This window comes from Talpa occidentalis, unplaced genomic scaffold (assembly GCF_014898055.3).
Source record: "Talpa occidentalis isolate TD23 unplaced genomic scaffold, MPIMG_talOcc4v2.1 talOcc4.12, whole genome shotgun sequence".
Classification (NCBI taxonomy): domain Eukaryota; kingdom Metazoa; phylum Chordata; class Mammalia; order Eulipotyphla; family Talpidae; genus Talpa; species Talpa occidentalis.
This window is the reverse complement of record NW_023601212.1, coordinates 88,735,039-88,762,643: the sequence shown is the minus strand read 5'-3', so window position 1 is coordinate 88,762,643 and position 27,605 is coordinate 88,735,039. Positions and strand designations below refer to the sequence as shown.

At 45.7% G+C, this 27,605-nt stretch overlaps 3 protein-coding genes across 4 annotated transcripts in view; 2 read left to right on the top strand and 1 right to left on the bottom strand.

The window, feature by feature from the left end:
* Positions 1-14,246, bottom strand: part of ARHGAP17 (Rho GTPase activating protein 17) — a 77,815-nt gene extending 63,569 nt beyond the window's left edge. For both annotated transcript variants that reach the window (XM_037508074.2, XM_054693789.1), the window contains exon 1: positions 14,149-14,246. In XM_037508074.2, coding sequence (XP_037363971.2) covers positions 14,149-14,201 — 53 coding nt within the window. In that variant the 5' untranslated portion in view covers positions 14,202-14,246. The remainder of the gene's footprint in view (positions 1-14,148) is intronic.
* Positions 14,247-14,554: 308 nt separating this feature from the next.
* On the top strand, positions 14,555-19,805 carry LOC119242351 (thyroid receptor-interacting protein 11-like). The gene is made up of 2 exons (XM_037508073.2): positions 14,555-14,747; positions 14,939-19,805. Exon 2 carries the CDS (start codon positions 15,531-15,533, stop codon positions 19,377-19,379), a length of 3,849 nt encoding a protein of 1,282 aa, XP_037363970.2. The 5' UTR covers positions 14,555-14,747; positions 14,939-15,530; the 3' UTR covers positions 19,380-19,805.
* A 6,533-nt stretch (positions 19,806-26,338) lies between these two features.
* Positions 26,339-27,605, top strand: part of LCMT1 (leucine carboxyl methyltransferase 1) — a 47,680-nt gene continuing 46,413 nt past the window's right edge. The window contains exon 1 of the mRNA XM_037507400.2: positions 26,339-26,583. Coding sequence (XP_037363297.1) covers positions 26,477-26,583 — 107 coding nt within the window. The 5' untranslated portion in view covers positions 26,339-26,476. The remainder of the gene's footprint in view (positions 26,584-27,605) is intronic.

The window sequence follows — 27,605 nt, the reverse complement described above, 5'->3', positions numbered from 1 at the left end:
ACTGGAACACGACGGCAAGTTTCTTTCCGGAAAAGAAGGCCAGCTGACATCCCCAGCGGAAGGACAGGACACAGCCTTCCTCACCTCTCCCAAGACAGCAATATTATTATTCTGAATTTGGGCATTATTTTGAACTTGGCCAATTTGTGAAAAACGCAGTCTCAAAGCTTTGTGCTTCTCCGAGAACCGTTAACTTGTTAACTTGGGAGAGTCTCACATGCTTACTGACCAACCATATTGCGTCTGTGAGCTTTCTGTTCTTGGTATTTGGTTGAGAGTGAAGTTCTCTATGTGGTAAGAAAGCTTTCTGCATTAGGGATCTTAATCCTCTCTTGTGGCTCCTTTCACTTTTTTCCAATTTGCCATTTGTGAAAGAACCTTGACAAATATTTTATGAATATATACTGTCATTTTCCTGGCTCACTTGCCATCCTTTTAATTATGATCTATGACAAACAGGTTTAATTGCTATGGTTAAATTTGTAAGTTATCATTTATTGTTCATTCTCTCCACGACTGTGCCACATAATGAAGTACTTTCCATATTTTATTCTGTTTATTTTACTTTTTTTTTTTTACACGAAACTCTTAATCTGTTTGGAGTTTATTTTGGGTGGCGAGGTGAAATCTAACCTGTTTTCCCCAGTACTAATCTGCTGTGTACACTGCTTCCTTACTGTCTTGTGAGGCCTCCTTATCACACACCGCCTTCTTCAACCTACCAGGGCTTTGTGCTGTGTGGTATCGGGAACCCTGTTTTACAGTGTGGGGACACAGAGGGGCGTGTCCTAGGTGAGAGAGAAAGAGAGAGAAGGCAACACAGTCAGGAATCTCAGCTCCTCAGACTCAAGCACATCTTGCTACTTCCCAATTTCCCCAGAGCAGTTTCAGCCTTTTTAAGCCCTCATCTAAAAAAGGTTTGAAAACATAAATGAATTATACCAAAAGAGGCAATTATTGAGGGGAAGGAATTTGACGTGATCATCAAATCTCACCAAGAGAACCAAAGAAGCTTCTTTTTTGTTTTTATTTGCTTATTCCAGCATCCTATCTAGATAGAAACTTATTCTTTTTTCTTTTCTAAGATTTATCTATTTATACAAGAGCTGGGGTACAGGTCAGAGGCACGGGAAAGCGTGAGAATTCACCAGAGAGAGAACAGGGAGCAGAACAGGCAGACGGACCGAAGACACTGCTGAGGGGAGCAGCCGGCCAGGCAGGAGAGGTCTGCCATGCCATGTGGGTTTCTCCCTGGCCGACCAGGAATTGAACCTGCGCTGCAGAGGCTGTGGACAGCTTCACAGTGCTGTGCTCAACCTGCAGCACCACAAGGGAGGCCCCAAAGAAGCTTCTTTCAGCGAAAATTCTTATATACACCTTGAGTGGATTTTTGAAGAACAGCAGAACAAACACAAACAGATGTGCAATGGGCACATCTGTGATCAGTGCTTCTACAGAGACCACTTCACAAGCTGGGAACTGCAGCTACGCATCTGGCCAGTAACTAGCAAGTTTTGTGAGCTGCTGGCCACACAGACGGGTTTTCTATAATCCTGGGGTTCTTCTCCATGGGATATTTGAAGATGTCCATGAAGCCCATAAAATTATATGCAAATTTGTGTGCCTGGACACCCAGAATACAATTCTGGGGAGAGGGTTATTACAACTTCCATCTAGATCTACAGGGGCAGGGCTTCTAGTCCTAAAGTCTGCTCTAAGACTCCAAGACTACAATTAAGTCCATTGCCTTGTGACCTGCTAACCACTTCTTTACAAGTTTTATTTTTTTTTTTTTAAAGATTTATTTATTTATTTGTTTATACAAACACTGGATACAGTCAGAAGCGCGGGAGGGTGAGAGAATTCACCAGAGCCAGAGCAGGGAGCAGAGCAGGCAGAAGGACCGAAGTACACTGCTGAGGGGAGCAGCGGGCGGCAGGAGAGGTCTGCGCGCCATGTGGGACCCTCCTCCGGTGGCCGGGGAGCAGCCAGGGATCGAACCGGCGCTGCAGAGGCTGCGGGCAGCTTCGCAACCCAGCGCTCAACCGCTGCGCCACCGGGGAGGCCCATTTACAAGTTTTATTAATGCATTGCCAAATATGCCCCATTTAAACTCTTCATGATTTCTCAACATTCTCTTTCAACTCCTTCCCAAGTCTAAGTGCTTTCTCCATGCAGTTGGAGGACCACAAATTCAGTATTCTGCCTTTAAGATCACCTGCCAATCTTATGACTAAAATACACAGCAAGGGCTCACATATTAGACATACTAAAGGGGTGCATGACTTAAAAGAGAGAAAAAGAGAGAGAGAGAGAGAGAGAGAGAGAGAGGGAGAGATGCTTGTTGATTTCCACTGGTAACTATTTAGATTAGGACATTTACACTTGAGCAGGTCTTAAACACTCCTCATCATGGTTCTGGAATGCCTAATAAGTGTGCAATCATATGGCCTTTATACAATATTATTATGAACAATTCTATAGCTACATATTATTTTGGAGACTCTAGCCAATTAAATAAGGGATGAAAAACAATCATTGAAGTAAATAATAGAAACACAACACAGATAATATTATAGACATAGAAATTCAAAGAGGCAACAAAATTATCAGTTGTAACTAGTTTAATAAATTAACATACACATAAACATCAGCATTGCCCATGTTTACCAACTAAACTAATTAGGCACTATTCTCACCACCACCACCAATGAAATACTTAGGAAGTACATAAAAGCTTTATGTACATAGAGATGTGCCATGCTCATGTTGTAAATACAGCATTTTTTCCCAAGATCTAGTTTGCAGATTTACTAGCCCATAAATGCTTGGGGTCTAGTTATTTTTGTTTCCTCAGGACCTAGCTCACAGTGGGCACCCAATAAATGTGAGCTGCAAGTCACTCAAAATCATTAATGAACTTTTCTAGGAAGCAGACATGATACAAAAATTTGTTGTACAAAAATAGAGAGTAACTGAAAAAGACAAGGGGAAGAGACCAGCTCTACCAATATTAAAACACGTTACAGATCAACAGGGTCACAATACCAACATGTCTCAATACCAACAGAGTGGAACTGGTGCACACATGCGCGCCCCCCACCCCCCCCCGCCCCCAGAGCCATAAATCAATGGAAGAGAAATTCAACAATATCAAAGTGGACATAATAACTATATGTTCTTAAAAAGAGAAGCATTATAAAACCTGGAAAAATGAAGAATCATGGTGTTTCTATTTCAGTCAATAATATTCAACAATAACCCAAATCTCCTCATCACTTCCCTTTTTCTTTTCTTCATCCCAAACATTATGGTGTCAAATATTTTTCTTCAACTCAGTCTCCAATGTCTTATCTAAACTCTGGCTGTCAGCACCTCTCACTTCTCCTATTGCAATACTCCCCATCTAATCTCTTCACCGTCTCTTCTTTCCCTTCCTCCATAACCCTCAGTATACCTATCACTGGAGTTGTCTTTCTAAAGCACCTGCTTAATTTTCTCAACCTTATGCTTATCAGGGCTCTCCAAATTCTACCACAGCAGTCTTCAAACCATGTCCCCCCAAAACTGCTGGAACAGAAGCTTTTCTAATGATGGTCTCCCACAGGTAAGAGCAAAAGCCAGTCAATTCTGCCTGTCTCCACAGGTGGTAGTCATAGGCCTTGTATTTTAGTCCTGCCATCTTGGGGTTGTTTGGGAGATAATTATCAATCCTAATGTCCAAAATTGAGATTATTATTAAATGAGGTTACTTAAGAGATGGTAAGAGGAGGTGAACAAGTATAACGAAAATGAAAGTAAATATTATCCTTTGAGAAATGATGGCTCTGGAGCTTTTCAATGTGTAACAGAATTGTCTAGTTGGGGGAAAGGTGGCCATTCATTTATATTACGCAAAGGAAAAAGAACTCAAGCATGCCTCAAAGGTATTGCAGGTACTGCGGTTCAATATTCTGGTTCCCCAGTGCATGTAAAGGCTAGGTTTTTACCCTGTACTGTAGTCTATTATAAAGCGTGCAAATAGCATTACTCTAAAAAAAGCAATGTACATACCTAATTAAATGTGAAACAAACAAGAAGTGAGCTCCTGCCTCTGGGAGAGGTGTGCCCACACCTCACTCCACGCATGGCTGCCTCGAACCTTCTGTTTGTAAGAAACACAGTAACCATGAGGTTTGCCAGTATGTAGGTTTCAAAGGTTTAGAGAACCATTGTTCTCTGGCTTTTACATGGAAATGCATCCTGGGGCTGGTGAATTTAAACACCACCATCTCACTAAACTTGAGAACATGTGGGTCTACACACAGCCACTCTCTAACCAGCTGATCTGAAAATGAAAGTGAAATAGTTTTGTGTACTGCTGAGAATTAAGTGATTGTCTTTTTCTAATTTGTAGGCAATATTGAGTGAAAGGATAAAATTGGGATATGTGTGGGGTTCCCAGAAGAATTCTTCTCCCCTCTTGGACTTCTCTGTTGCTGTGCTCACTCCCTGCCTATTGTGTAAGTGTCTCATGTCAGAGACACCTGCGCTGAGCCCCTGTGCTGTGCCCATGCTCCCTCTGTCCTGGCACTCACCACCTGCAGCAAAGCAGAAATGCTTTGGTGTATTTCCCCGAGGGCCAGCTGGGCACGGGTTCAAGGGCCCACTCCAGCCTTTGCATCTGCAAGTATCCAATGGCCACATGAAATCCAAGCCGGTAGATTTATAAACGACAGGTGATTTGTACGGGACAGGTAGCTGGTAGGTGCTTAGAAGAATTTCTGTGCTGTTCTGAACATCTACATATTCAAATACTTGTATTCATTTGAGCTCCTATTTAGTCTACTACTTATGATTTAAACACTTGAGGAGGGATACATTTGGCTAACCACAGGGGGAAACTCTGAGAAACTACAGAAGATATGCTAATGAAACATTAAAGGAGAGATCAAATTGACTACCAGACCAAAAGGTATGGTATCTCTGATAAGGAAAACACCTAAAAGGAAGAACTGTGGGAAAAAAGAAGCAAAAAAAATCTTCGGACTAGTCAAAAGAAAGTAGTCTATGCAGATCACCAATAAGCTATAATTAACTTGAAATACCAAGACATAGGAAACAAGCCTTACCACCTGGAAGGCTGAGACAACTGAATATTGTTCTCTTATCATTTGCTACCAATAGGTCCTGCCTATTCAAAAGCAATTATACAAATCACCAGGTCAGATTTTCCATAGTCTCCTTATCTTGTGAAATCTGTATCGAAAGGCGCCCAGTCATGCATGAGCAATCTTGAGACGCCATCACACAGTCATTAAGTAATGCATCTGAGAACAAGAACGCTTACTTGCTTGCATTAAAATACATGAATAGATCACAATGTGGCATTAATATTTCATTATTCACACCTAAGATCGGCTAGTATGTGTGTACGACTGGCTGTGCCCAATTCATCTGTGTGTGTGTCTCCCCTTTCAAATTCCTGGGAATTGATGGTATTTTTAACCCCAGCCTCTAATACTTGACAGTCTCGTAATCAAATTGGTGACTGAACAATAAAATTAACACCTGAATACAGCTAAATAAATGATGCAGAAAGCTCACGTAAGGAAATACATATACCGGAACACATTCATGTCACCCTTAGTGGGAAAAATTAAAAAAGATAGCAAATGTTTTGAAAGATATGATCTGCTAAGGTGATGGTGAAACAGGACCCTCATGAGGCCACACAGTGACGTGCATCCCAGGGCTGCATTACCTGCCGTGCTGTAAACTAAATGCCAGCACTATCACTTTAGAAGGCAAATTGGCAATAGGACAGCTACGTAAGTATTAACTTCCCACAAGGTGGTGATTCTACACACCAGGGAATTCACTAGAAAAAAAAAATACTTTCAAGGGGATGACTATAATCTAAACATGTTGACCAACCATGTCAAATGGAAGCAGGGGACCAACGTGTCACACAAAAGGAATAAAATCCAGTTCCAGTCAGCAAAGCCAGAGGACAAACTGTGTTCCAATGGGGGAAAAAATGAGAGCTTGAACTAAGGTCATAGAAAGAACAGTCACTGAGAGGTAAAGACCAAGTCACAAGAAACTAAGGGGGCAGAATTGCCAGGTCATGGTGAGAGCCCGGATGCAGAGAGCATGGGGGGCAGGGTGGGGAGCTGCCAGGGGAGCAAGGAGGTCAGGCAAGGAACATCCCATTTAGTGCACGAGGGCCGGGGCCAGAAAACTCTGCAGAGGGGCCAGAGTGTTAAGAGCATGGACATGCAGGCCACTCAGCTGCTGTTACCTGCTCACCTCCACTGCTGCAGCTTGTGGCTGTGTTCCAATAAACCTTTTCACAAAACAGACAGTAGGCAGGATTTTATCAGCAGGCCAAAGTTTGCAGACGCACAGATTAGGGAATACAGGGAAAGAAAGCCAACTTGAGGAAAGAGTTCATGAGTGGTATTTTAGCAAGACATTTTAGTGGAGACGATCAAGACAAACATCAATCTAGAGATGAAGAGATAGATGCCAGGGCTGGAGGCAAAAATTGGGTGGTCATCAGCCACAAGGTAATAGTTTTGGAGCTGAGATCACCCAGGGAAACGGTCTGAGAAGAGAGGAGACCAAGGATCCTATATTTAATCTGGGGCTTTTAAGCTCTTTCCAAGATAAAAACTTCAGAGTTTCCAATTCATAAATGAAAGATTCCCATTGTGCAGAAAACAAGGCAATTCTAACAGAGCCAGCTTTTTTTAATGATGAACTATTGCATGCTCAAAAAATATACAACATAATATATATGTAAAGTATGATGAATAATGATAAAACAAGTATCCTATCTCCATCTCAAGAGGAGCTGATTACCAAATCACCACAATCCAACTTTTCTTATCATAAGAATTAATCTTTAAACTAGAGGACAAAGCAGACAGCCCAAGACCAGATAAATCTTACAAATATGTTTTCTTTGGCCTATACAGTGGTTGTAGTTTTTTCTTTGCAATTGCCAACATTCAAATACTAAGAAACTTCACATGGAAACCAGATATTCTGCAACATCATTAAAAAATGAGAAGCTGTAGCTACACTGTGTGCATATCCACCATGGCAGCAGGTAACCAGAGCAGAGAGCAACTCTCTCTTTGAACAGTTACTCACTAGTTCATCACAGACCTCACCACTGCCTATTGCCTTATACCCATCTCCTATTTCACTTATTATTATCACCTGCCTTGCATTTGAGTTCGTAACCCCCGCTGCTTACAGAATATAATTGTGGTTTCCAACTTCTTGGAGTAGGGAAACATTCCTTAAAGTAAAACAACAACAAAAAACTCCATAGACTCAAGAGGTCAATAGGAACATTTTAAAAGTAAGACAGGTCTACAATCCCTAATCCACCATTTTGAAATCTAAAAAACAAGGTTTTTGGAAGTCCTTTGGCAACAAAACTTGAGGAGAGCTAAAATGAAGCTATATGTAATCTTTATGTATCTCATTTAGTATGAAATAATTAATTTCATTATAGAAATATTAATATTTTTGATGAAGCGTTTGCTGCCCCAGACCTCATTTATTATTATTTCATAACACAATATACATATTGTTGCGCTTCTAAAATCTAACATTCTGAATTCTGAAACTCATCTGGCCCCCAAGGACTTAGATGAGAACATGAACACAAGTGGGAAGCAGATAGGAGGGTAATGATATTTTTAAATGGATTTGTACTTGATTAACTACTATGGCATCTACCTACATTTGAGAAAAATAGAATGATGTCGCAAGACATCTACAGTCTGATGAGAACACGTGGAACACGCAGTTTCCCGAGAACACCCCCAACCCCTTGTCAGTCTCCAGGGTCTGCCAGGCATACACTGGGAACTCAACCATGAGGGCGGTTCCATTTTAGAGCGACGTGCTGTCTTCACTTATAAGAATGGTGCTATCTAATGTCCTTTTAGGGTGCTTTCTCTTCTTCTGCAATGAACAATGAGCTTTCACTCACCTTTAAATGCCCTGTTTGATATTCCAAGGTCTCACAATATGTGAAGAAGGTGAAGTCACGGAAGAGTGGATTCAGAAGAAGCTGCAAAGATACAAGATTTCTTCCTAGACCTGCTCTAAGCAGAGACCAGCAGGCATCTATTCAGACCCAAGCAAAGCCCAAATATACAGTTCTGAGTGCCCCTATTTTTCTGGACAGAGGAAGGCAGTGTGAGCAAAAGGAAGCAGCAAGCCAGTGAGGAATGTGGCATGTTATAGCTGGCAAAGTAGGACAAGATTGGTGATGTCCAGTTTTAGGAAGGTCTCTCTCTTGGAAGAGATGAAACTGACTCCATGTGGCACCAGAGGACAGCTCTGGGTCGGCAGGTAGAAGCATATTTTGACTCAGCGTGAGAATCCACGTTACCCCTAAAAGGAAGGGGCTAACTCATGAGCCTTCTATTCCTGGAGAGGGTCATTAGGGTTCAGTGATCAAGGAGGGGCTGCAAGGAGCAGAGCAGAATACGAGAAGCCAGAAGGGCACAAGGGCTGATGTCCACCCAGGTCCTGCTACTGGTAGTGGGATGGGGGAAGAGGGAGGAAGCCAGATATTGTCAGTTCTTCCGAGATTTCTGAAGAAGCGGAAATCCAGGTTTTCATGTGAAAACTCCTAACTTTTAAGCATGGGCCAATGATTGCAATCAATTAATCAATACTGAATAGGTGAAACCAATCACGTAGGTGTCCTCTCTGGTTTTGATAATTCACATGTTCAGACCTAGAGGGACGTTCAGTGAGTGCTCTCCAAGTGTGGGACTGGGCAATTCTGTGTCTGGGGGGCTGGCCTGGCCATGGTGGGTGTGAGCAGCACCCCTATCTCTCACTACTGGATTTCCCATTTCTCTCTACTCCATTCCAAGGAAAGGCATGTGGCCCGGCAGCACTGCTCCCCTCCCCCAACCAAGTCATGACGATCAGAAGATCTCCAGATGTCCCCTGAGGACACGCCACCCCAGGTACAAGTCACTGGACTCTCAGCCTCCAGGAGTTGTGAAAGCATCACCTCTACCTCAAACAAGAGGTTTCTCCCAGAAGAGTTGTCCGCATGAAGCGCAGGCTGATAGACACTGTGGATCACAAACCTGGGTTTGAACCTGCTGTTTTGCCATTTACTAGCTTGAGAGTCGCTGGGAGTTCTGGCTTCCTCATTGCTAAAACAAAAATATATAGCTCTCACCTCCTGTTGAGAAGGCAGAGAGAGAAGTTATCACAGCACCTGGCCCAGCAGCTTCACAGGCACCAAAGATGGTTAATAAACATGAATCCTGCCCTGGTGAAGAGCAGCCCAGGGGATGCAGAGCCAGGAGCCAAGTCCTGCCTTGGGGACTTAGTAACTGTGCAAACTGGGCAAGTCATTTCTCCTTTACAAAATGAAATTGTTAGGGAGAAATGATGTCCTGAGCTAATCCCATACAGGCTTTGTGGACTCCACTCCCAGTCCAGACTAAAGTCATCAAGACATTGGGAAAGGCAAATCCCATCACCACCAAAGGGAAGGTGGCTGGGACCTGAGGGTGGAGTTAAGCAGCCAGGTTGGGTATAAAAACCAAACATGTGGACCTTGGGGGGGCTCACTGTCGCTCGCCTCCTCCTGGCTTCACGGCTCCTTGCTCGCGGCCAGCTCTCAGGGTGCCATTTGGGATTCCAGATCGGCGGATCAGGTAGGACTCATTTAAAACTTTGTCTCCCACTTTTCTCCCTGAGCTGTACATTTCCTCATTTCCCCTTCCCTTGTAAATAAACCTTTTATTAACCTTTCGCGTGTGCCCGCAGTAGAGCATTGATAAGTCCTTTTAAGCGCGCGGGTGAGGACCCACAGTCAGGCACCCCGTTTTGTATCAGGGTTGCTCTACAACAGTTTGGCGCCCAGCATGGTTTCCAAGTTACACCCGCGGTTGACCAGCCCAAAGTAACATTCCTTGCATTGGTCACCATAAGCGCACTAGTTCTCTTTCGCGTGTGCCTGCAGTAGAGCATTGATAAGTCCTTTTAAGCGCGGGTGAGGACCCACAGTCAGGCACCCTGTTTTGTATCGGGGTTGCTCTACAACAAAATGACAATTGCCAGGAGGTGCGGAGCCAGCCAGGTAGTTTAGCATGTCACCTGGTGAACTAAACCACTATAGAAATGCTGATCATTATTACTTTCCAGTCTTTTCAAGATTTCGATAAAGGAAAGGATGAGCTGATCAAGAAGCCCAAAGAACTGAGAATGCAGTAATATCAGAGTACGGTAAAGGGTAAGGGGAGGACACAATAATAACAAGGATCATAAATCTCCGGGTCCTTATACACAAACACAGCCAATAGCAAATCTAGCCACAGACATATTTTATTTAGCCCCATGCAGGGTCAGGGCGGCCATATAATTTGAATTAAAGGTCATATAATTTTCATTAAAATCCAAATTTCAGGCTTTTCTTGAAAATTCCAAAGGCTAATCTCTCCTGGCCCAGTAGTGAGACAAGCTCCTTCCAGATCGCCTCAGCCCTCACCTGCCCTAAGGTGACTCATTTATAGGATGAGCCTGACCCCTCTAGGCACTGGAGTTTGTAACCGTGGCTTATCTAAAGGTAACTATCTGGGAAAGCTTTCAGACCTCCAGGGAGTACTTCACTCCTGGCAGAGACCAACACCCAGGAGACACTCCCTGACAGTGCCTCACTAGGCAATAAGCCCTCCCAGGGAGCCCTCAGAGTCCTGTTCTGGACACTTCTACCTCCTTCCTCAAGTTCCTCACCCTGGTTTATGTCTCCCTGGACTCAGGACCTTACCTTCCCCCAAATCACCACCTGCATCTACTAGATGGATTATCAGCATCAAAGGTTTGCAAGAAACATCTTTGTCTTCAGCAGGGCTACAAAAGACATGACATGACAAACAGTTTGCCTCACCAGCCTTCCTTCCCCACTCTGCTGGTGAGGGCCCCCAGCCTCCCATGGGGGACCAGCAATGCCCCACTCTCAGTTCATGTGGTTGGGTGGGGTTGACTCCATTCCCATTTCTAGAGAAAGGCATGTGATCCAGTCAGAAGCATGCAAAGTCACCCCTGGGACTGTGGACACAGCGGCTGGGAGGGAAGTCTTCTCTGAGCCTCTGCTACTTGAAGACAATGGAAGACAAGGGTATCCCTGAAGATAGCTGCCTAAAGAGCTGACCCTGGATCCAGCCCAACCTGCAGCCAGACAACTTTTGGATTCATGTGGGTTCATTTAATTCCCATTTCTACTTAAAGCAGCTTGAAATGGGTTTTTTTTTTTTTTTTTTTGGAACCAAAAGAGAATTCTGAAAGAAGTGCTTGGTGATGGAAAAAAATAAAAAGCTCCGCTCACATTTTTCCTGTTTTGGGTGTTTTTTTTTTTTTTTTTTTTTGGTTATCTCCCTTCATCCAATAAAAGTGAAGTTTGCTCTGTGCACTAGCTCTTCCTTCTCTCACGGTATATAGATATATTTTTTTAACCTGTCTATCTCCTCTGCAGATCTACTGAGCTCCTTCAGGGCAGAAACTGTGTCACATTCTGATTCTCTAGTACCTTGCACAATGGCACATACTTTGGACTCCATCAGTGTCTGCTGAATGCAGGAAGCAACAAGAGGCAGGTGGACAAAAGGACAGAGATATCCTAGTCCTCTCCTTTGGGACCCCCGTTATCCCAAGGCCCTGTGACACACAAACATCTTCTTACACAGACGCCTCCACCCACAGTAAGCAAATTGCATCATGAGAACTCGCTCCTTCCAGCAATTACTAATTCTCCCACATGTCCCTCCCATGCAACTTCTCTGTGGAGTTGCTCATGAGGTCCTTAGTCTGGAAGAGAAGACTTCACTGCAAGATACTTTCCACAACTCTATAAATGGAAAAACTAGGAGACCATGCCATTCACACACCTTCACTCAGAAGTGGAGGGAGAGGGCCTCCCTTGCTTTCTCTAGCCTTTGTCTTGACTGAAATATACCCAGATTCCCAATTCTGATACCCACAACCATTTGCTTTGAGCAATAACAAGTCCCGGCTCTCTCCTGCCTGTATTTTCCTTCCCACATTTTTACAAATACTTAACTGGAAAAAATAAAAGTAGATCTAGGAAATCAGCAGTACAGCAACAGGTTCCTCAGTAAAAGGTTTTGACTTTGGGTGCGTAATTGCCACACCCTTAATAGCACCATAATAGCTGTAGCTTCCACTGGCATCAAGCAATAAAGATTTCAAACAGAGTCAAAGGTCATGCCAGAATTACCCACCCTAGATGAATCACCATTTACCCAGTTCACGTGTCCCATACACTTGAGCCCACCACCTGCGTGATCCATTAAGACCTAGATTTACAGCTGATGAACAATACCTACTGATCACCTGTCAGGTTACAGGAACCACAGGCAACTGGAGATCACAGGTAAGTGCACCAACAAGTGCTGTCGAGGTGTTTAGTAGAATGGAGAACATTGACAAGAGCTAATTACATTATAGGAAAAACTAGTGCTATGTGGAAGGTGAGGGAGGGAGGGCCCTCCAGTGTACCTTGGAGCATCAAGGAAAAGCTTCTATGGCCAGAGACCTTTAGGGGAAACCTGAAGAATGAGTTGGAGGTGGCTACGGAGCAGGTGCCGTGAGAGGCCTCCCAGAGCTCCTGGAAGAGGCTAATAAGCAAGCAGGGACTCTCCTGGAAACTGAAAGCAGACAAGTATGGCTGGAAGTTGAGAGCCCGAAGAGAGAAGAGGAAGCAGGGGCCAGAGACCCTGAAGGGCTGTGTAGCCTTCAAAGTCTCAGAACTTAGTGGGGGGTTTGTTTTGGTTTTTTTTTTTTAGAGCAACATCCCTTGCCTGGTACAATATACCAACAGGTCTAAATGACAATTTTATGAAATGGCACCTTGCCACTCACTAAACATTAATGCCACAATGCACATTTCTGAGAAGGCTCAGAGGAGAAAAAAAGGTTCTAGCTGGCAACATTAGCCCTCACTAGTACTCTGTCCACCTGCCTCTCAGCATTATTTCTAGAATTTTCCTGCAAATAACAGAAAACTGTGCCTGTCCAGACTCTATTGGACAGGGATGAACTCTGGAAATAGGATAAAGACACACCAAGACAACAGGGTGGGGTACCCCAAAAAATTAAACAATGAAACTAAGCAAAAAGTTGAAGGAAACGAAACAGTAAAAAGCAAATTTAGAAAACTCAAGAGGAAGTAAAAGTATTCTCATACACACAAAAAAAAGAAGTGTGCCACATGCTCAGTCAACCAAACTCTTCCTTTTATTTAACTGTTAAAAAAGCAAGAACTGTGAAAAAAAAAATCACACTTCCATGAAGTCATGCTAGAACAAACAGCAAATCGGTACCGCACAGCTCACCACCCTGAAGACCTTGACCTGTCTGCTCCAGATAATACACCACATGACGATCACCTGGAGCAGCTCGCAACCCCGCAAATCACTCCCCTCCCGACAGCCTGGTCCTCTCCAAACTCTGGCCTATTCTGTCATTTCATAATCAATAAAGTTTTCTGTCAAGCGTGAAAATGGCAAAGAAACTCAGAGAAGGCTGTTTTCCCAAATCCAAAGGGAGCAAGGCTCTTCTTAAAACAAGTTGTTTTTCTTCCTTCGCCACAAGGCGTCTCCACAATCCTTTCCTCCCAATTCCAAATTTCTAAATGTCAGGAACTCGCCGCGGTCCGGGGACAGCCCCGCTTGCGAGCGAGCACCACCTCCACCTTCCCTCCGGCGTCCGGCCCTCGCGGGGCCGCCCCGGCGGGTGTTCCCGGCCCCGCTCCGCCGCCGCCCGCGGGCGCTCGCCCTGAGGGGCTGCCCCCGCGGGGCCCCCGGGAAGGGCGCGAAGGCCGCCCCCGCCCCCCCCACCCCCGCCAGCGCCCCGCGCAGCCTCGGGCGCCAGATGCCGGAGTTCGAGTCCAGGGCGCAGCGCGGCCCGGCCGGGTCCGGGGGCGGAAGGGTCGGGCGCGTCCAGGGCCCGGAGGACGATGCCGGACGCGGCTGAGGCTGCGCGGAGGGAGGCGCGGCCCGGCCGGCGGGTCTCCAGACCCCGGGCCCGGCGGGATCCGCGGGGCCCGGGAGGCGCGTCCCGCCCCCGCCCCGCCCGCCCGCCCGCCGCACTCGCCTGCCCACGGTCTGGTTGGCCAGCTGCTTCATGCGGTTGAACTGCTTCTTCATGGCGGCGGCGGCGCCCGCGGGCTCGGGCCGGGCGGACGGGCTCGGCCTGGCGGCTCCTACATCGCCTCCCGGCCCAGGCGGCGGCGGCTCCCGGGCGGCGGCTCCGCCCTCGCCGCGTCACTTCCAGCGGCGCCGCCCCGCGCCCCGCCGCCCCGAGCTAAGGCGCCGCCCGCGGGCGCCGTCGGGGAGACCCGGCCCGGCGCGCCCCTCGGGGCCGGGGCCTGCGCGCCTCGGGCGGGGCTGACCGGTCCCCGCTGCAGCCCGGCTGGCTCCCGGCGGGGCTCGCGCGCTCGCGGCCGCAGCGGACACAAAGGGCCGGGGGCGCCGGCGCGGGCGGGGAGGGGAGGCCCTGTCGGGCCCGGGGTGCCGGGAATCTTTGGAGGATGAAGGCTCCAGGCGTCCTGGGGGGCGTGTGCGTTTTACCCCAACCCCCCAAAAAAGTTGCGTGAAAACCCCCAGTTGCAGACCGGGTGTTGCGGGCGCCGGCACTGGCTGCAAGACTCACAGGCGGGCGCCTGTTCATCACCCGCGCCCCAAGGCTTCCAGGTCAGGGTGTGTTGCGGGAGGCCGCCGTCGAGGGGGCAGGGGTCGGGCGGCACCTGGGAAAGTCCCAGAAGCTACGGGAGAAGAGGCCCAAGTTAGGGCATGGTGGGGTTGAGCCAAGCCGCCTCCAACACCCCCCACTTTCCTGCCCCGCACCCCCCCTCCCGCCCCCTGCGTCCTTTGTTACGTTCCAGCCAGACCTCAGCGTTTCCAGGCCGCCTGGCATTGTTCCCTCAGCAGCGCCATACTGCTTCGCCCTGTGCTTGCAGCCCTTCGGGGACGTTCGGCCGGGTAGTCCGACTGTGCCCGCGGGATTTTCGTTGAGATCTTCAGGTCAGTTCAGTCACCCGCAGTGTTTGATAGAGTTGCACCTAGTTTGGGAGCCTCAGCTCCCACGATCACCATTACCCCGGCAACTGGGTAATAGTGTACTAATCTTCACTGTATCCATCTTGAACGTAGCAAATGATGTGCTGAAAGGCACAGGTAGATTGGAGAAAACTAATTTCATCAGAAAGGAGATCAAAGTCATTCAGGCATCGCGAAGATTAGAAAAACGAGAGACCTAAAAAAATTCTCTATAGTGATATGGAAGAGTAAAACATCAGACCTTCTCACACACTGTTGAAATTTAACTACAACAGACACCCAACACTTCAAGTAAGACAGCACAGCTAGAAGAGCAATTAATTGCAGAAGCTGTAGCTACTCCAAGTCAATTCTGGAGATCGCCTTGCATTGAAGTTAGTCCAAAGTGAATTGCATGTTAATTGTTTGGATTTAACCATGCAGAATCTTGAGGATGAAACTGATACTTTAGAACATCAGTTAAATCAGCCACAAAAATGGAATGTAGACATTCAGCAAGATCTTAACCATAAAGAACATAGTAAACAAAATGAAGAACTTTGTGAAGCCAGGAATGACTTAAGTTACTCTCTTAATCAAAATACTAATAATAATCATTTTGAGGATGACATACTTAAAGAAAGGGAAGCTGAAGATAGAAACTTAAAGCAAATAATTTCAAAACTGGAACAACTAAGTAACAGTTCACAAGCTGTTTTGGCTTTCAAAATGAAATACGAAAAGTTGGTTTCGGCATATGAAGATGTGAGACTTATGTTGGAAAAGGAGATTGTTTGGAACCATCAGGATTCTTTGGGGAAAAGTACCATTGTGGGACTTTTCCAGATGAAAAAAGCACAATGGGAGACCAATCTGCGAGAAGCTGAAAAGGGGCTGTCAGAAGTTGTGAAAATAAGTGAGCAAACCATTCAAGAATTGTCATGTAACTGTAACTTGGATAGCTTTCCCTTATGGCAGGAGCAGGAAGGTTTAATTAGAATCATTCGAGAAAAAGACTTGGAAATAGCAGAACTCAAAAAGAATATGGAGAGGATAGAAGCCAATCAGAAAACAACTAAGGCCATTTTGTCATCTCACTTAGAAGAGTGGCAGCAACTGGTACCACTTATTAAAGACATCAGTACATCACTGAAAGACAAAGAGACTCTGAAAGAAGAACTGGAGCAACGGGAGGGACAGAGTCCAGTTGCACCTGTGGTTGAACCCAAAATACCAGACACGATGACAGAACTCCAATCTGAGATACATCAACTGAACATAAGCAAGGACAATAATCTTGAAGAAGACATCAATCCTCATCCAAAGATAACTGAGGACCAAAGCCAGAAAATTATGCAACTACTTCCACCTTTACGAGAGCAGGAGGAGGAAATGGATGATCTCACATACCAATGTGAGCAAATGAATATGGCAAATATTCAGTTCATTTTAGCCAGTAATAAGGAAATTAAGAATTTGAGGAAAACTCCAGAACAAGTAAAAACATATTCTCCTAAAGAAAACCAGGACATTCAAACAGAAAATTCTGTTAATCTGGAAAATGGAAGTGAAGACGATTTCTCGCAAACCAAACCTGAAAGATTAATCAAAAAGCTTGAGATAGAAGAGCTCACTGGCCAGACTACCGCCGACATGGATCAACTATCCAAAGACGAGATTGATAGACCAACTGAAATGATTGAGCAGAAATACTTGGAAACTCAAGATCTTTACAGTAAAATATCTTCCATTTCCCATAGGCAGGATGTTGGGGATCTGCAGCAGCAACAAGCTTATGGTTTGGTAAGGGAACAACAAGTACTGGCTGAGAAGACTCGGGAAAATAACAATCTCCAAGGAGATTATCACAAAATGATGGCTATCAGTATTGCAAAAGAAGCAGACAACTTAAGAATTCCAGATGAAGATAATAAACTGTCCCCTGGACTTGAAAGTCATTTTCAAGACCTAGATGAGGAAGCTGTGAGCAACCTATTAGACATAGACGAAGAAAAGGACATGGAGATCGATGCATTAAGTCAGAAATGTCAAGCATCACTGACACTTTTTCAAATATCCAGCACTGGGAATAAGGTTGTTGGTGTCGATTCTAATCAGTTGGAGGCACTTCTACAGGAACATCATCAATTAAAGCAGCAAGTTAGGATACTGAAAGAGTGGAAACAGCAAGTAATGATTCTGGTGAAAAATATGCACAGCGACTCAGCTCACCGTGAAGAAAAACTGCTGCAGCTTCAGATGCAAATCTTGGCTTATAGAGACAATAATTCTAAACTACTGATGAACTATGTTGACCTGTTACAATATTGTAAAGGGGATGAAATGAAATTTAAGAGTATGGAGCAGGAGTTAACACAAATCCAACTGGCTATAGGGCAGCTTTGCAATGTCAAGGATCTTTTGTTAGTTAAAATTGACCTCCTTATGACACAGCCCTTGACTGAATCTCCACTTATAGAAGAGTCTGAGGACTGTCTTATGGCCAGTCCCGCTGCTGCCTTGAATAAGTCTTCTAAATTGCTTCAAGAGGAAGTGGAAGACTTAAGAAAATTAATGCAGGAAAAAGATGCAACCATTCGAATGCTCCAGGTAGAGCACCAGAAATTGTCTGACTCCATCGCTGCCGCCTCAGAACTGGAGAGAAAACAACATGAGCAAACCAATTCAGAAATGAAGCAGCTGAAGGAGAAACAAGATGTTTTACAAAACTTACTTCAGGAAAAAGAGCTCCTCATTAAAGCCAAAAGTAATGAGTTACTTTCTGTTAGAGAAAATTTGATTAGCCAAGTGGATGAAAATGAAATTTTAAGGCAGGCAGTTATAAACCTGAAGGAGAGGGTATTACATTTTGAAATAGAGTCATGTAAACTAAAACAGGAAAATGAAAAAATAATAGAAACATCTCAGGAAAAGGCGGGAGAAATGCAAGCACTTCAAGAAACAAATGTGAAACTTTCGCAGCTCCTGAAAGAGCAAGAATTGAAGTACCTTCCAGTGAAGAAGGTTTTGGAGCAACTATCGAACGAAGAAGAACAGGGGAAGACTAGGAAACTAAATCAGCTTTTAAACACAATCACTTTGATGCAAGAAAAGACGGTTTTATTTCAACAGGAAAGAAATGAGCTGACAGTAGCTCTGAAAAACAAACAAATGGACATTGAGGCTCTACAGAATGAGATTCGGTATCTATGCAACAAAGAATTGCACTTAAAGCAGGAGCTAGAGAATACTCAGAAGCAAGTTGTGGAATTGCAAAACTCTCTCTTCTGTAAAGCTCGGGATGCAGATGACAAAGAGCTTAACTTAAGAATGAAGATCATGGAACTGAAGGGAAAGCTAAGTTCATCTTGCACTGCCACAGAAAGTGCAAGCCATCAAGCCAAGATACTGCAGGACCAACTGAATATCGTCAACAAGCAGAAAGATGAAACTGCCGCCCAGCTCAGCGCCTGGCAGGAACAAGAAAATCGGGCCTTAGCTGACACAAAGGTGGCCCTCGCTGAATCAATGGAAAAGACAGTCCATCTAGAAGAAAAAGCAGCATCATTACAGGGGCAACTAGATCGAGCTAATGCTGCTGTGGAGCTGACGGTAGGACAAATTGAAGACCTTAAAAAACAAAATGACGTCCTACAGGAAATGTTGGATGCTGTACAAAAAAAATGGATGGATTTGGTAACCATATCCGAAAGGAATATAGACAAGAGCCTAATGAGAAAGCTCTTTTTGGATTATTTCCAAACACAGAAAGATGAGCGGCAGCAAGTATTACAATTAATCGGAAGCACTCTGGATATCAAAAAGGAAGAAATGGAGTCGTTGATGAGAGAAGATCCAGTTGGCATTAAAAGATGGATGACTGAGCAGCCTGGGTCACAAAATGACCCCAACCCCCCTCGCAAACCAAATGAGTCATCTACGCAGAAGAATTCTTTTTCAGAACTTTTTGTTCACTTTCTAAAAGCAGAAACGTCTGAGCCTTTGGCAGCACCGAAAAGACCTGCTCATGGTGACAAGACTCCCCAGGCAGCAGGAAAGAAAACAGTGAAAAAGGGGCCACCAAGTCTAAAAACTGCCGTGGGTTCCACACCCAAGGAAACAGATGGTTTAGCAATCGTATCCCTTGTTAGCCCACCAGGGCATGAAGCTGGTGGGTCTGGAAATCTTTTACATAATGTTGCTAATGCCTTCCCCATCTACACACATTTGTTGGTGTCACCTAGCAAGAATACCCCAGCTGCCCTGAAAGACTTTGCAAAGCAGTAGAAGATTCTCCAGTTAGAAGAGAGAGCCTTTTAAAGAAACCAAGTCTCAATATGCATGTAAAAATAAGTTTTTGGAAAATGTTACACATATTTGCAGTTTTACTTTGTTTTATAACAATATTCCCAAAGCTTAAGAAAAGTTTTTATGAGCCACAAATATTTTCACTCAATTTAAAGCAAATTGAGGGTGGTTACTTCTGACCAGCGTAGGCATTGGTGGGATGGGAGCTGTGGTCAAAAGATACTGCAAATATTGTTTGTGCTGCTGTAATTTTTTACAAAGAGCAGATATTTGTGCATACCTTGGGTAATGAGAACAACAACTTGTGTTAATATTCAAAAATTATAAAATATACAAGCTCCCCCCCACTTTTGTGTAAGAAATGAGAGGAACTGCATAAAAGTACAGGGTGCATGTCATTTTAGAAATGGACACTTGCATGGCCTGGCTCCTGTTCCCATTGCCTGGGAAACCTCTCTATTGTTAACCTGTATTTGCTCCAAACTTCCATCCCCCCTTTCATTTTTTAAATAATCAAATAACACAAAACAACATCATCCTGTTAATGCCGAGGTACCCAGCTGATCCTCTAGCTCCCAAACCCTCTCCTCTGTTCTCTCTCCCCTACCCCTGCCCAAAGACAAGACAGAATCTTGGGAGGAGGCTGAGACAGAGCTGGAGGAAGGAAGAGATTGCACTGGACAAGAAACTATTGTTGGGGTTGGGGTGGAAATTAGGAGTGGTTGATTCTTAAGACCCATTTTAGCACTAAATATATAGCCCTATTCCCAACCCTGTTCTTCAAATCATTGCCCATAGCTCAGGTCCTCTCTGCCCTCCCCCAACCACACTCCCAAATGACTTGACCTTTATCCTGCCGTATCTAGCCTGGTCCCAGCCATCCCTCAGTGTCCCTCATGCAGGGACTCTTGGACACATTAGCTCCAGGCCACGAAGAGCCTGACCCTTGCAGAGACAAGGCAGTGCGGACTGGGGACTGGTGTGGTGGTTGTGCATGGGATATGCCTCTTGAAAGCTTTAGGGATGAGAGCACACAGCTATAACAAAGGAAGCCCAGGAGACAAGTCACTACCTCTGCCTAAACAAGACCAGGAGGCAGCCATTGAGCCATTCTTCAATCTTCCTGGGGTAGCAGTCTCCTTCCTTGACTGTGCTGGGGCTGCATGTTCCCCAAAAGTCTGTATGACTGTCTGTAGGGTAAATGGATGAGTCAGGCTTTTTGCACCACTGGCCTCTGTGGTGTTAATGCAGAAGGCACTTGGGAGCATGGGTACTGGGCATGCATATCTGATTTTGGACACCTGTAGCATGGGTGTGCATGCATGAGTAAGTGTGCACACCTGCACCTAGAGGTCAGGGATGTAAGGGAGACGACAGAGACGTGCAACGGCTAGGGGATGACAGCTACAAGAGGAGTGACTACAGAAGAGGTGAGACCATGAGAGAAAGCCAGAGGCCAGAGAAAGGGTAAAGATTCACTGGGGGCTAGGAGACTTGCTGGACTCCTGGTCTCCCAGACCCCCTGGAATCTGGTTGCCCCACAGCACTGTCCCAAGCAGTCCCTGATGGTCATCAGGTAGACACAATGACCAAAGAGCACCAGCCAGCATCCAGTGAGTGGAACTCAGCACCCACCCTTTAGAATGCTGTGTTGTGCGACCTCTGTGACCACCTGCTGCAGGTGACATATAAGGGTACTTCCCTTGGGGAAATAGTTAATGAACAATGTTTCTCACCTGTTGGTATGAATGTGCCACTAGGCTGGGAAGAGATGGCAGACCCATCTGAGAGAAGTTGAACGAAAGCACAAGCTGGTCAGCAATTTGGCAGTTACATCCCAGAAAGGGGAATTAGAGAAAGCTGACCAGGTGTCCTCAGTTGAGGTTGGGCCATCTTGTTTGCAAGACCAATTATTTTCTTCACCTCTTCTACACTCCATTAGTGAGAGTCCTGGCCCAGACTTACGTGAATGGTGGAACACAGGATATGCCACACCAGCCAGGGGGGGACCCACAGCAGTTTATTTACCACATACACTCACAGCCCAGGGGAGAAGGATCTCACACACCATGTTGGGCCTCAGGAAATGCACTTAGGAATAGAGGGATGAAGCAGGGGCTTGGGAGGCAGATTTTGTAGTAAAGAGGCCAAAGTGAGCCCTGGCTCCTGCAGGAAGGTATTGTAGGGTAAGGTAAAAAAGCATCAGGCTTTTCTGCTCTCCTGCCATTAGGATTGATGACGGATCCTTGCAGTCCTGAATGCATATCCTACTCCACACCTGGAGTAGGGTGTGGGCATATGTAAACGGGATTCACCTGGGCTAAGACTGGGCTTATAAGGTCGGTGTCACGGGACACCAGAAGAACCATGAGAAGCAGCAGAAGCAGAACCATAAGAAGAATGAACCAGAGGAGCAGAGGACAAGGCCACCAGAGAACGCCGGAGAGCCCAGAAAGAGTGAAGACTTGCTGGGGGTTGGGAGGCTCGCCAGCCATGTGCCTGGTAAATCCCAATAAAAGCCTGCAAAAGCCACTGAGGGCTCTAGGACTCTCTCCTCCTTTACCCCATCTGCTCAAATCATAGAAAACCTGCCCTGTGCCCATTCCTGCCCCTACAGTGTGGTTGGCTTGTTTGAGTAAGGTCTTAGGCTGATCGGGAACTGAAGCCTGTCACTCAGGAATGAGTAGGCACCGTTAGGACCCTGTGATCAGGATTGTTTGGCTAGGAGCCCTTATCTGTAGGGGAGGGGAATGGGGAGCTTGCAGGGAAGCCATTTGAGACCTCCTTGGTTTTGCCAGCTGTCAAGTCAGCTCCTAACGCTAAATCAGCATTTCAGGGCTTATACCACAAGACATTGTTAAAAGGCAGTTTGTCCTAAAATGAATAGTTGAATTTAACGTCACCAGATAGAAAATAAAAATCATTTCTATTTTTATATACTAGCAACGACATGTGGAGAACAAAACTTAAAAATATATTTACTATCATTAACACAAACTAAATACTGGGGTGTAATTTTAACAAACAAGTCCAGGACCTGTAAGCTGAACACTACACAACACTGAGCAGAGAAACCCAAGATCCAAGTTAATGAAGATGCATAAGATGTTCATGCATTGGAAGACTATACATAGTAAAGACGTCAATTCAAATTGACAGAGATTTAATGTAATTCCTATAAAATCCAGCAAGATTTTTTGCAGACATTGATAAAATTGTTCTAAAATTTATATGGAATGACAAAATTATAATAGCCAAAACAATTGAAGAAAGAATTAAGTGGGAGCAAAAAAGGAATAAACAGTCCCAACACTTACTGTATAGTAACCAAGACTCCAGTATTTGCAGAGAGATAACACAACACAAAGAACACCAGAAATTGTCTGTAGGGTCAGGAACAGGCACTGAGCAGGTTTTCTAGGATCCCATGCAGACCGGGTAAAGGAGGAGTCAGAGTCCTTAATGGCTTTTGCAGGTCTTTTATTTAGGTTTACCAGGCATATTGCAGGCAGGGGTGCTGGGGGGCCGGGAGGCAGCAGTTCTCCCAGCCCCCAGCAAATCCTCACTCTATCTGGGCTCTCCGGCGTTCTACTTCTCTCTCTCGGCTTCTCTTTTGGCTTCTGCTGGTGTCCCAGTGACGCCGCCCTTAAAAAAGCACAGTCTCAGCCCAGGTGAATCCAATCTACCTATGCCCACACCCTATTCCAGGTGCCCGCCATCAGGCCTGCATTCAGGACCGCAAGGATCCATCTATCCTGATGGCGGGAGGGCAGAAAAGCCTGGCATTTTTCCTTACCCTACATTGTCCTAACAACTATGTCCAAGAGATTCTGACAAAGGTGCAAATGCATTTCAGTGGAGGAAAGGTTGCCTTTTTAACTGATTATTGCGATTTAAAATTTATGAAGAAATCACAGGCCAGAACACTTGGAAAACAGGACCAGCAAGAAGAGAGAATGGTTTGACTGAGGTACTACCAGGTGATGAAGGGGAAGGAAGGGACGGATAGTGTGCAGCCCAGGATGAAAACTGCAAACACTGGACAACAGCTAACAGCTTCTTTCATCTTTCTGAATGCAATAGCTTCTGATTGTTCAGCTCCTCAGTCTCTAGTGGTTTTCCCATCAGCTCCTCCATGACAAACTCAGCTCACCCTAACTGAGCATAAATGCTCCAGACTCCATCAGCATTTTGATTGGCTTCAATCTCAAGCTATACAAATAGCAAGGTGGCTCTCAGTAGCTGTAAAGGTACATCCTCCCATATGAAAGTCTGGCAGAAAAGAGAGTTGTTTTATATTTAGCACCTCTCATTCAATTCCTCAGATTCATTCTCATTGGACTAAGCTGATCACACCCTCCTACTTCTTTATACTCCTGAAGTATAGCTAGAGAAATTCTGTGAGTGGCTAAGCTTTAGTAAATTTCCACCCTAATGTCATGCATAGAGCCTCACCTGATCCACACGAGCTAAGAGTTTAGTTCTCCATAATAAACTCCAGCTTTTACAGGAGAAACAGACACTGGCTAGCCATAGCAATAAATGCTTATACTGAAGCTTCTCAGGAAGAAGTTTCATGGTTAATACCAGTTTTGCTCCCAATATATATTTTTAAAAGATTTATTTATGCATACAAGAACTGGGGTGTAGGCCAGAGGCGTGGGGGGTGAGAGATTCACCAGAGACAGTGAGGAGCAGAACAGGTGGATCAACTGAAATACACTGATGAGGGGAGCAGCAGGTGATGATACAAGAGAGGTCTGCTATGCCATGTGGATGTTATCTCCCTGGCAGGGGATCGAACTCATGTTGCAGTGGCTGGCAATAGCTTGATAGCGCTGTGTCTTTAACCCCTGTGCCACCAGGGAGGCCCTTGCTCCTAATATTAATGTTTGCAGAGGTTTTACGCTCTAGTTTCTCTTTTGTCAGAGAAGGCAAATTAACTGACTGTGACCTTTATAGGCTGGGACATTGTTCACAACTACCCTAGTGTAGTCATACAGCCTTAGATGACTAAGCTTAACATTTCCAGACTCCACTCCCATGTCATAAATTTCCAGTCCCTTGACCAGGAGCTTCAATGCAATGAGCTGGCCCTGCCTGCAGAAAGTCTTTGGAGTGGACTTCAGTGAAAAAGCTGACCAAAGTTCTCTGAATCACCAGCTTTTCCTTTTTTTTTTTTTTAAGATTTATTTATTTGTGCACACAAGAGCAGAGGTACAGGCCAGAGATGGAGGTGGTGGGGGTGGTGAGAGGATTCACCAGAGACAGAGTGGGGAACAGATTGACTGAAATACACCGCTGAGGGGAGAAGCAGGTGAGACAGGAGAGGTCTGCTGCACCATGTGGCTTAGCTCCCTGGCCAGCCGGGATTGAACTTGTGCCGAGCTGCAATGCCTGCAGATAGCTTCATAGTGCTGTGTCTTAACCCCTTGCGCCACGGGGTGCCCTCACCAGCTTGTCTGAATCAAAGTCTCAGCAAAGAAGACAAGTGTTCTTTGCTCATCAAACAGGTGAATCAACACATCTGCTCCACCTTTTTCCCCAGTAAAATTCAGCCTCAACGTTCAGACCTAAAGGATGAATACCTTGTACTACTTGCTGTTAACACTTATTACCTACTAACACCCATAGAATGTGTACACTGCCAAGCTAGTAGACTATGTTTGCTCATTGTTTGCTTTACCCTCTTCACAGAGGAGCACTCAAAGAAAGTGGTGTGTTTCATCACCGCTTCTCCTGGAAAAACTCTCCTAATCACTGCCTTCCCCCACAGTCAATTCTACTTTGGTAAATAAGTGCTTGTTACTCCATTGGATACTAAGCAAGCATTTGTTATATGATCTTACCCCAAGATATGTGTACTGGATTTTGTTATAATTTATTTATTTTGGGGTGTGTATGTGTTTCAATGAGAATTGAATATACCCGTTTCCTCTCCCCAACACTTGCTAATGAAATGAAATATACAAACATGCTTTTCAAAGTTTATCAAGAAAATGTTTTATAATAAATCCAGTGCAAAATGTCTGTAATGAACATATTGAATATAAATTTTGCTTGTTTTGAACTCTACAAAGATGTCCTGTTTTTTTCATGAATACTGTTTCTAAAATTGAGTCACTGATGTAACTGGTAGCTCTAGCTCATTATCTTCACTGCGACATAATTTTCTATTGCATTAGTTTTGCACTCATTCCTTCCTTCAATACATTTTATTTTATTTTTTTAAGATTTATTTATTTATTTATACAAGCACTGGGTACAGTCAGAAGCGCGGGAGGGGGAGAGAATTCACCAGAGCCAGGGCAGGGAGCAGAGCAGGCAGAAGGACCGAAGTACACTGCTGAGGGGAGCAGCGGGAGGCAGGAGAGGTCTGCGCGCCATGCGGGACCCTCCTCCTGTGGCCGGGGAGCAGCCGGGGATTGAACCGGCGCTGCGGAGGCCGCGGGCAGCTTCGCAACCCAGCGCTCAACCGCTGCGCCACCGGGGAGGCCCCCTTCAATACATTTTAAAGGTGATTGTGTGTGCAAGCTCTTAGCTTACTTCTTGGCACTCAATAAACTATTTGTGCAATCGTTGAGAGGGAAGCCTGAAAGTAACACCTGATACATAGTTTCCTCCCGTTGGATTCTTTACCTTTCGCCCAGTATTGAAGATACAGGTCGCTCTTCAGCCCTGGGTTAGTTACAGTTATAAAATTTTGGATGCAACTGTCACAAACGGTGGCCTCTGGACACTATCAAGACTACAATTCCCAGAAAGCACTGGGATGCCGGTGGCTTCCTTGTCAGTTACCTTTCCTTCCGGGTTGTGAAGGCGGGGCCAATAGGGTTCACCAATGAGCGTCTCCACAGGATGAGGGGGCGGGGAAATTGCCCAATGAGCGTCTGGGCCGAGGCGCCAATAAGCGGGAAGGTTGCTGGGGCCGCGTCGTGGGCGGCGTCACTGAGCCGCGCCAGCTGTGCCGGGTGGAGCCCAGCCCCTCTCTGCAGCCGTCTCGGAGCTTCCTACCTCACCGGCGGCCGTCGACCTGGCTTCCATGTGCCCGGTGGGCGCATGGAACCTCCACGCCCATGGCCACTAGCCTGAGGAGTGCCGCTTACTCCTCCCCTTCCTGCTCGACCGACACTGACGACGAGGGCGTGCGCGGTACTTGCGAAGATGCTTCAATCTGCAAGAGGTGCTGCAGGGCGCGGGGCTGGGGGCTGCTTCCCCGGGGCGGGGGCGCACGCGGGAGGCGGGCCAGGGTGGGGGGATTCCGCTTGTCCCCCCCAGAGGCAGTAGTCAACTCTTGCGCCCCTTGCTTCACACCTGTGAAGTGCGTTGGGGTGGCTTTAACTCCTGATAACCCGACTTCTGCCGAGTACCAGGCTCGGTGCGAGCCTGGAGTGACCGTAATTGGGGTATGGTGCTGAGCCCCGCAGTTGCGGTCCTGGCCTTCTTGGAAGAAAATCTTCCTGGGAAGACAGACGTGAAGCAAATAGTAACTACAGTCTGGGGGGATGATGAGAAGGACGGGTTCTTCCTGTTTATAGGTTATATACCATCGGGGTTTGTCATGCTCCTCATTGAGCACCTGAAACTGACCAGTTAAAGAGGTGAGGGCCACAAAGTAGTCATGTGCAGAGCCAGTACTTCCCTTAGTTCTGCCTGAATACTATATGAGTCTGCACATTTAGGGAATGTGTGTGTGTGTGTTTGTGGTGAGCGTAAGTATGTGTCACACACCTGAAAGCATGAGGCTTGAGCGTTCGTCCATTCATTTATTATTCTCCAACAGAAATTATTGGGAACTGAGATTCAGGCCCTACCTTTGGGGTGTTGGTTGGTGGGGACTCAGTAATTTGAAACACACAGTGAAGAATATTGACATGGTATCTGACATACTGGAACTCACAGCCAAGTTGGAAAAGACAGGAAGCAAATAATTACCCATAAAGTATGTAATTACAATTCTGTGTTGAACACTGAGAAGTAGTTGTAATTTAGGCACTAATGTTTATGCTGAGAACAAAAGACTTAAAAAAAGCTGGGGGCGGGGGCGGTGGAGAGCTAGGAGAGTGATCAGGCAGAGATAGGGAAGAGTATAGACTGCTCGAAGAACTGAAAGAATACCCTCAAAGCTGGGGCCATGTAGAGGTTGTGGGGTGGGGAAAAACAAACGTTTTAGGTTAAGGCTTGCACTTTTTGTAGATCCTTGGA

Excerpts from the sequence above, each read along its gene's own strand:
- LOC119242351 (XM_037508073.2), top strand. The coding sequence starts at position 15,531 with ATGCAGAATCTTGAGGATGAAACTGATACTTTAGAACATCAGTTAAAT.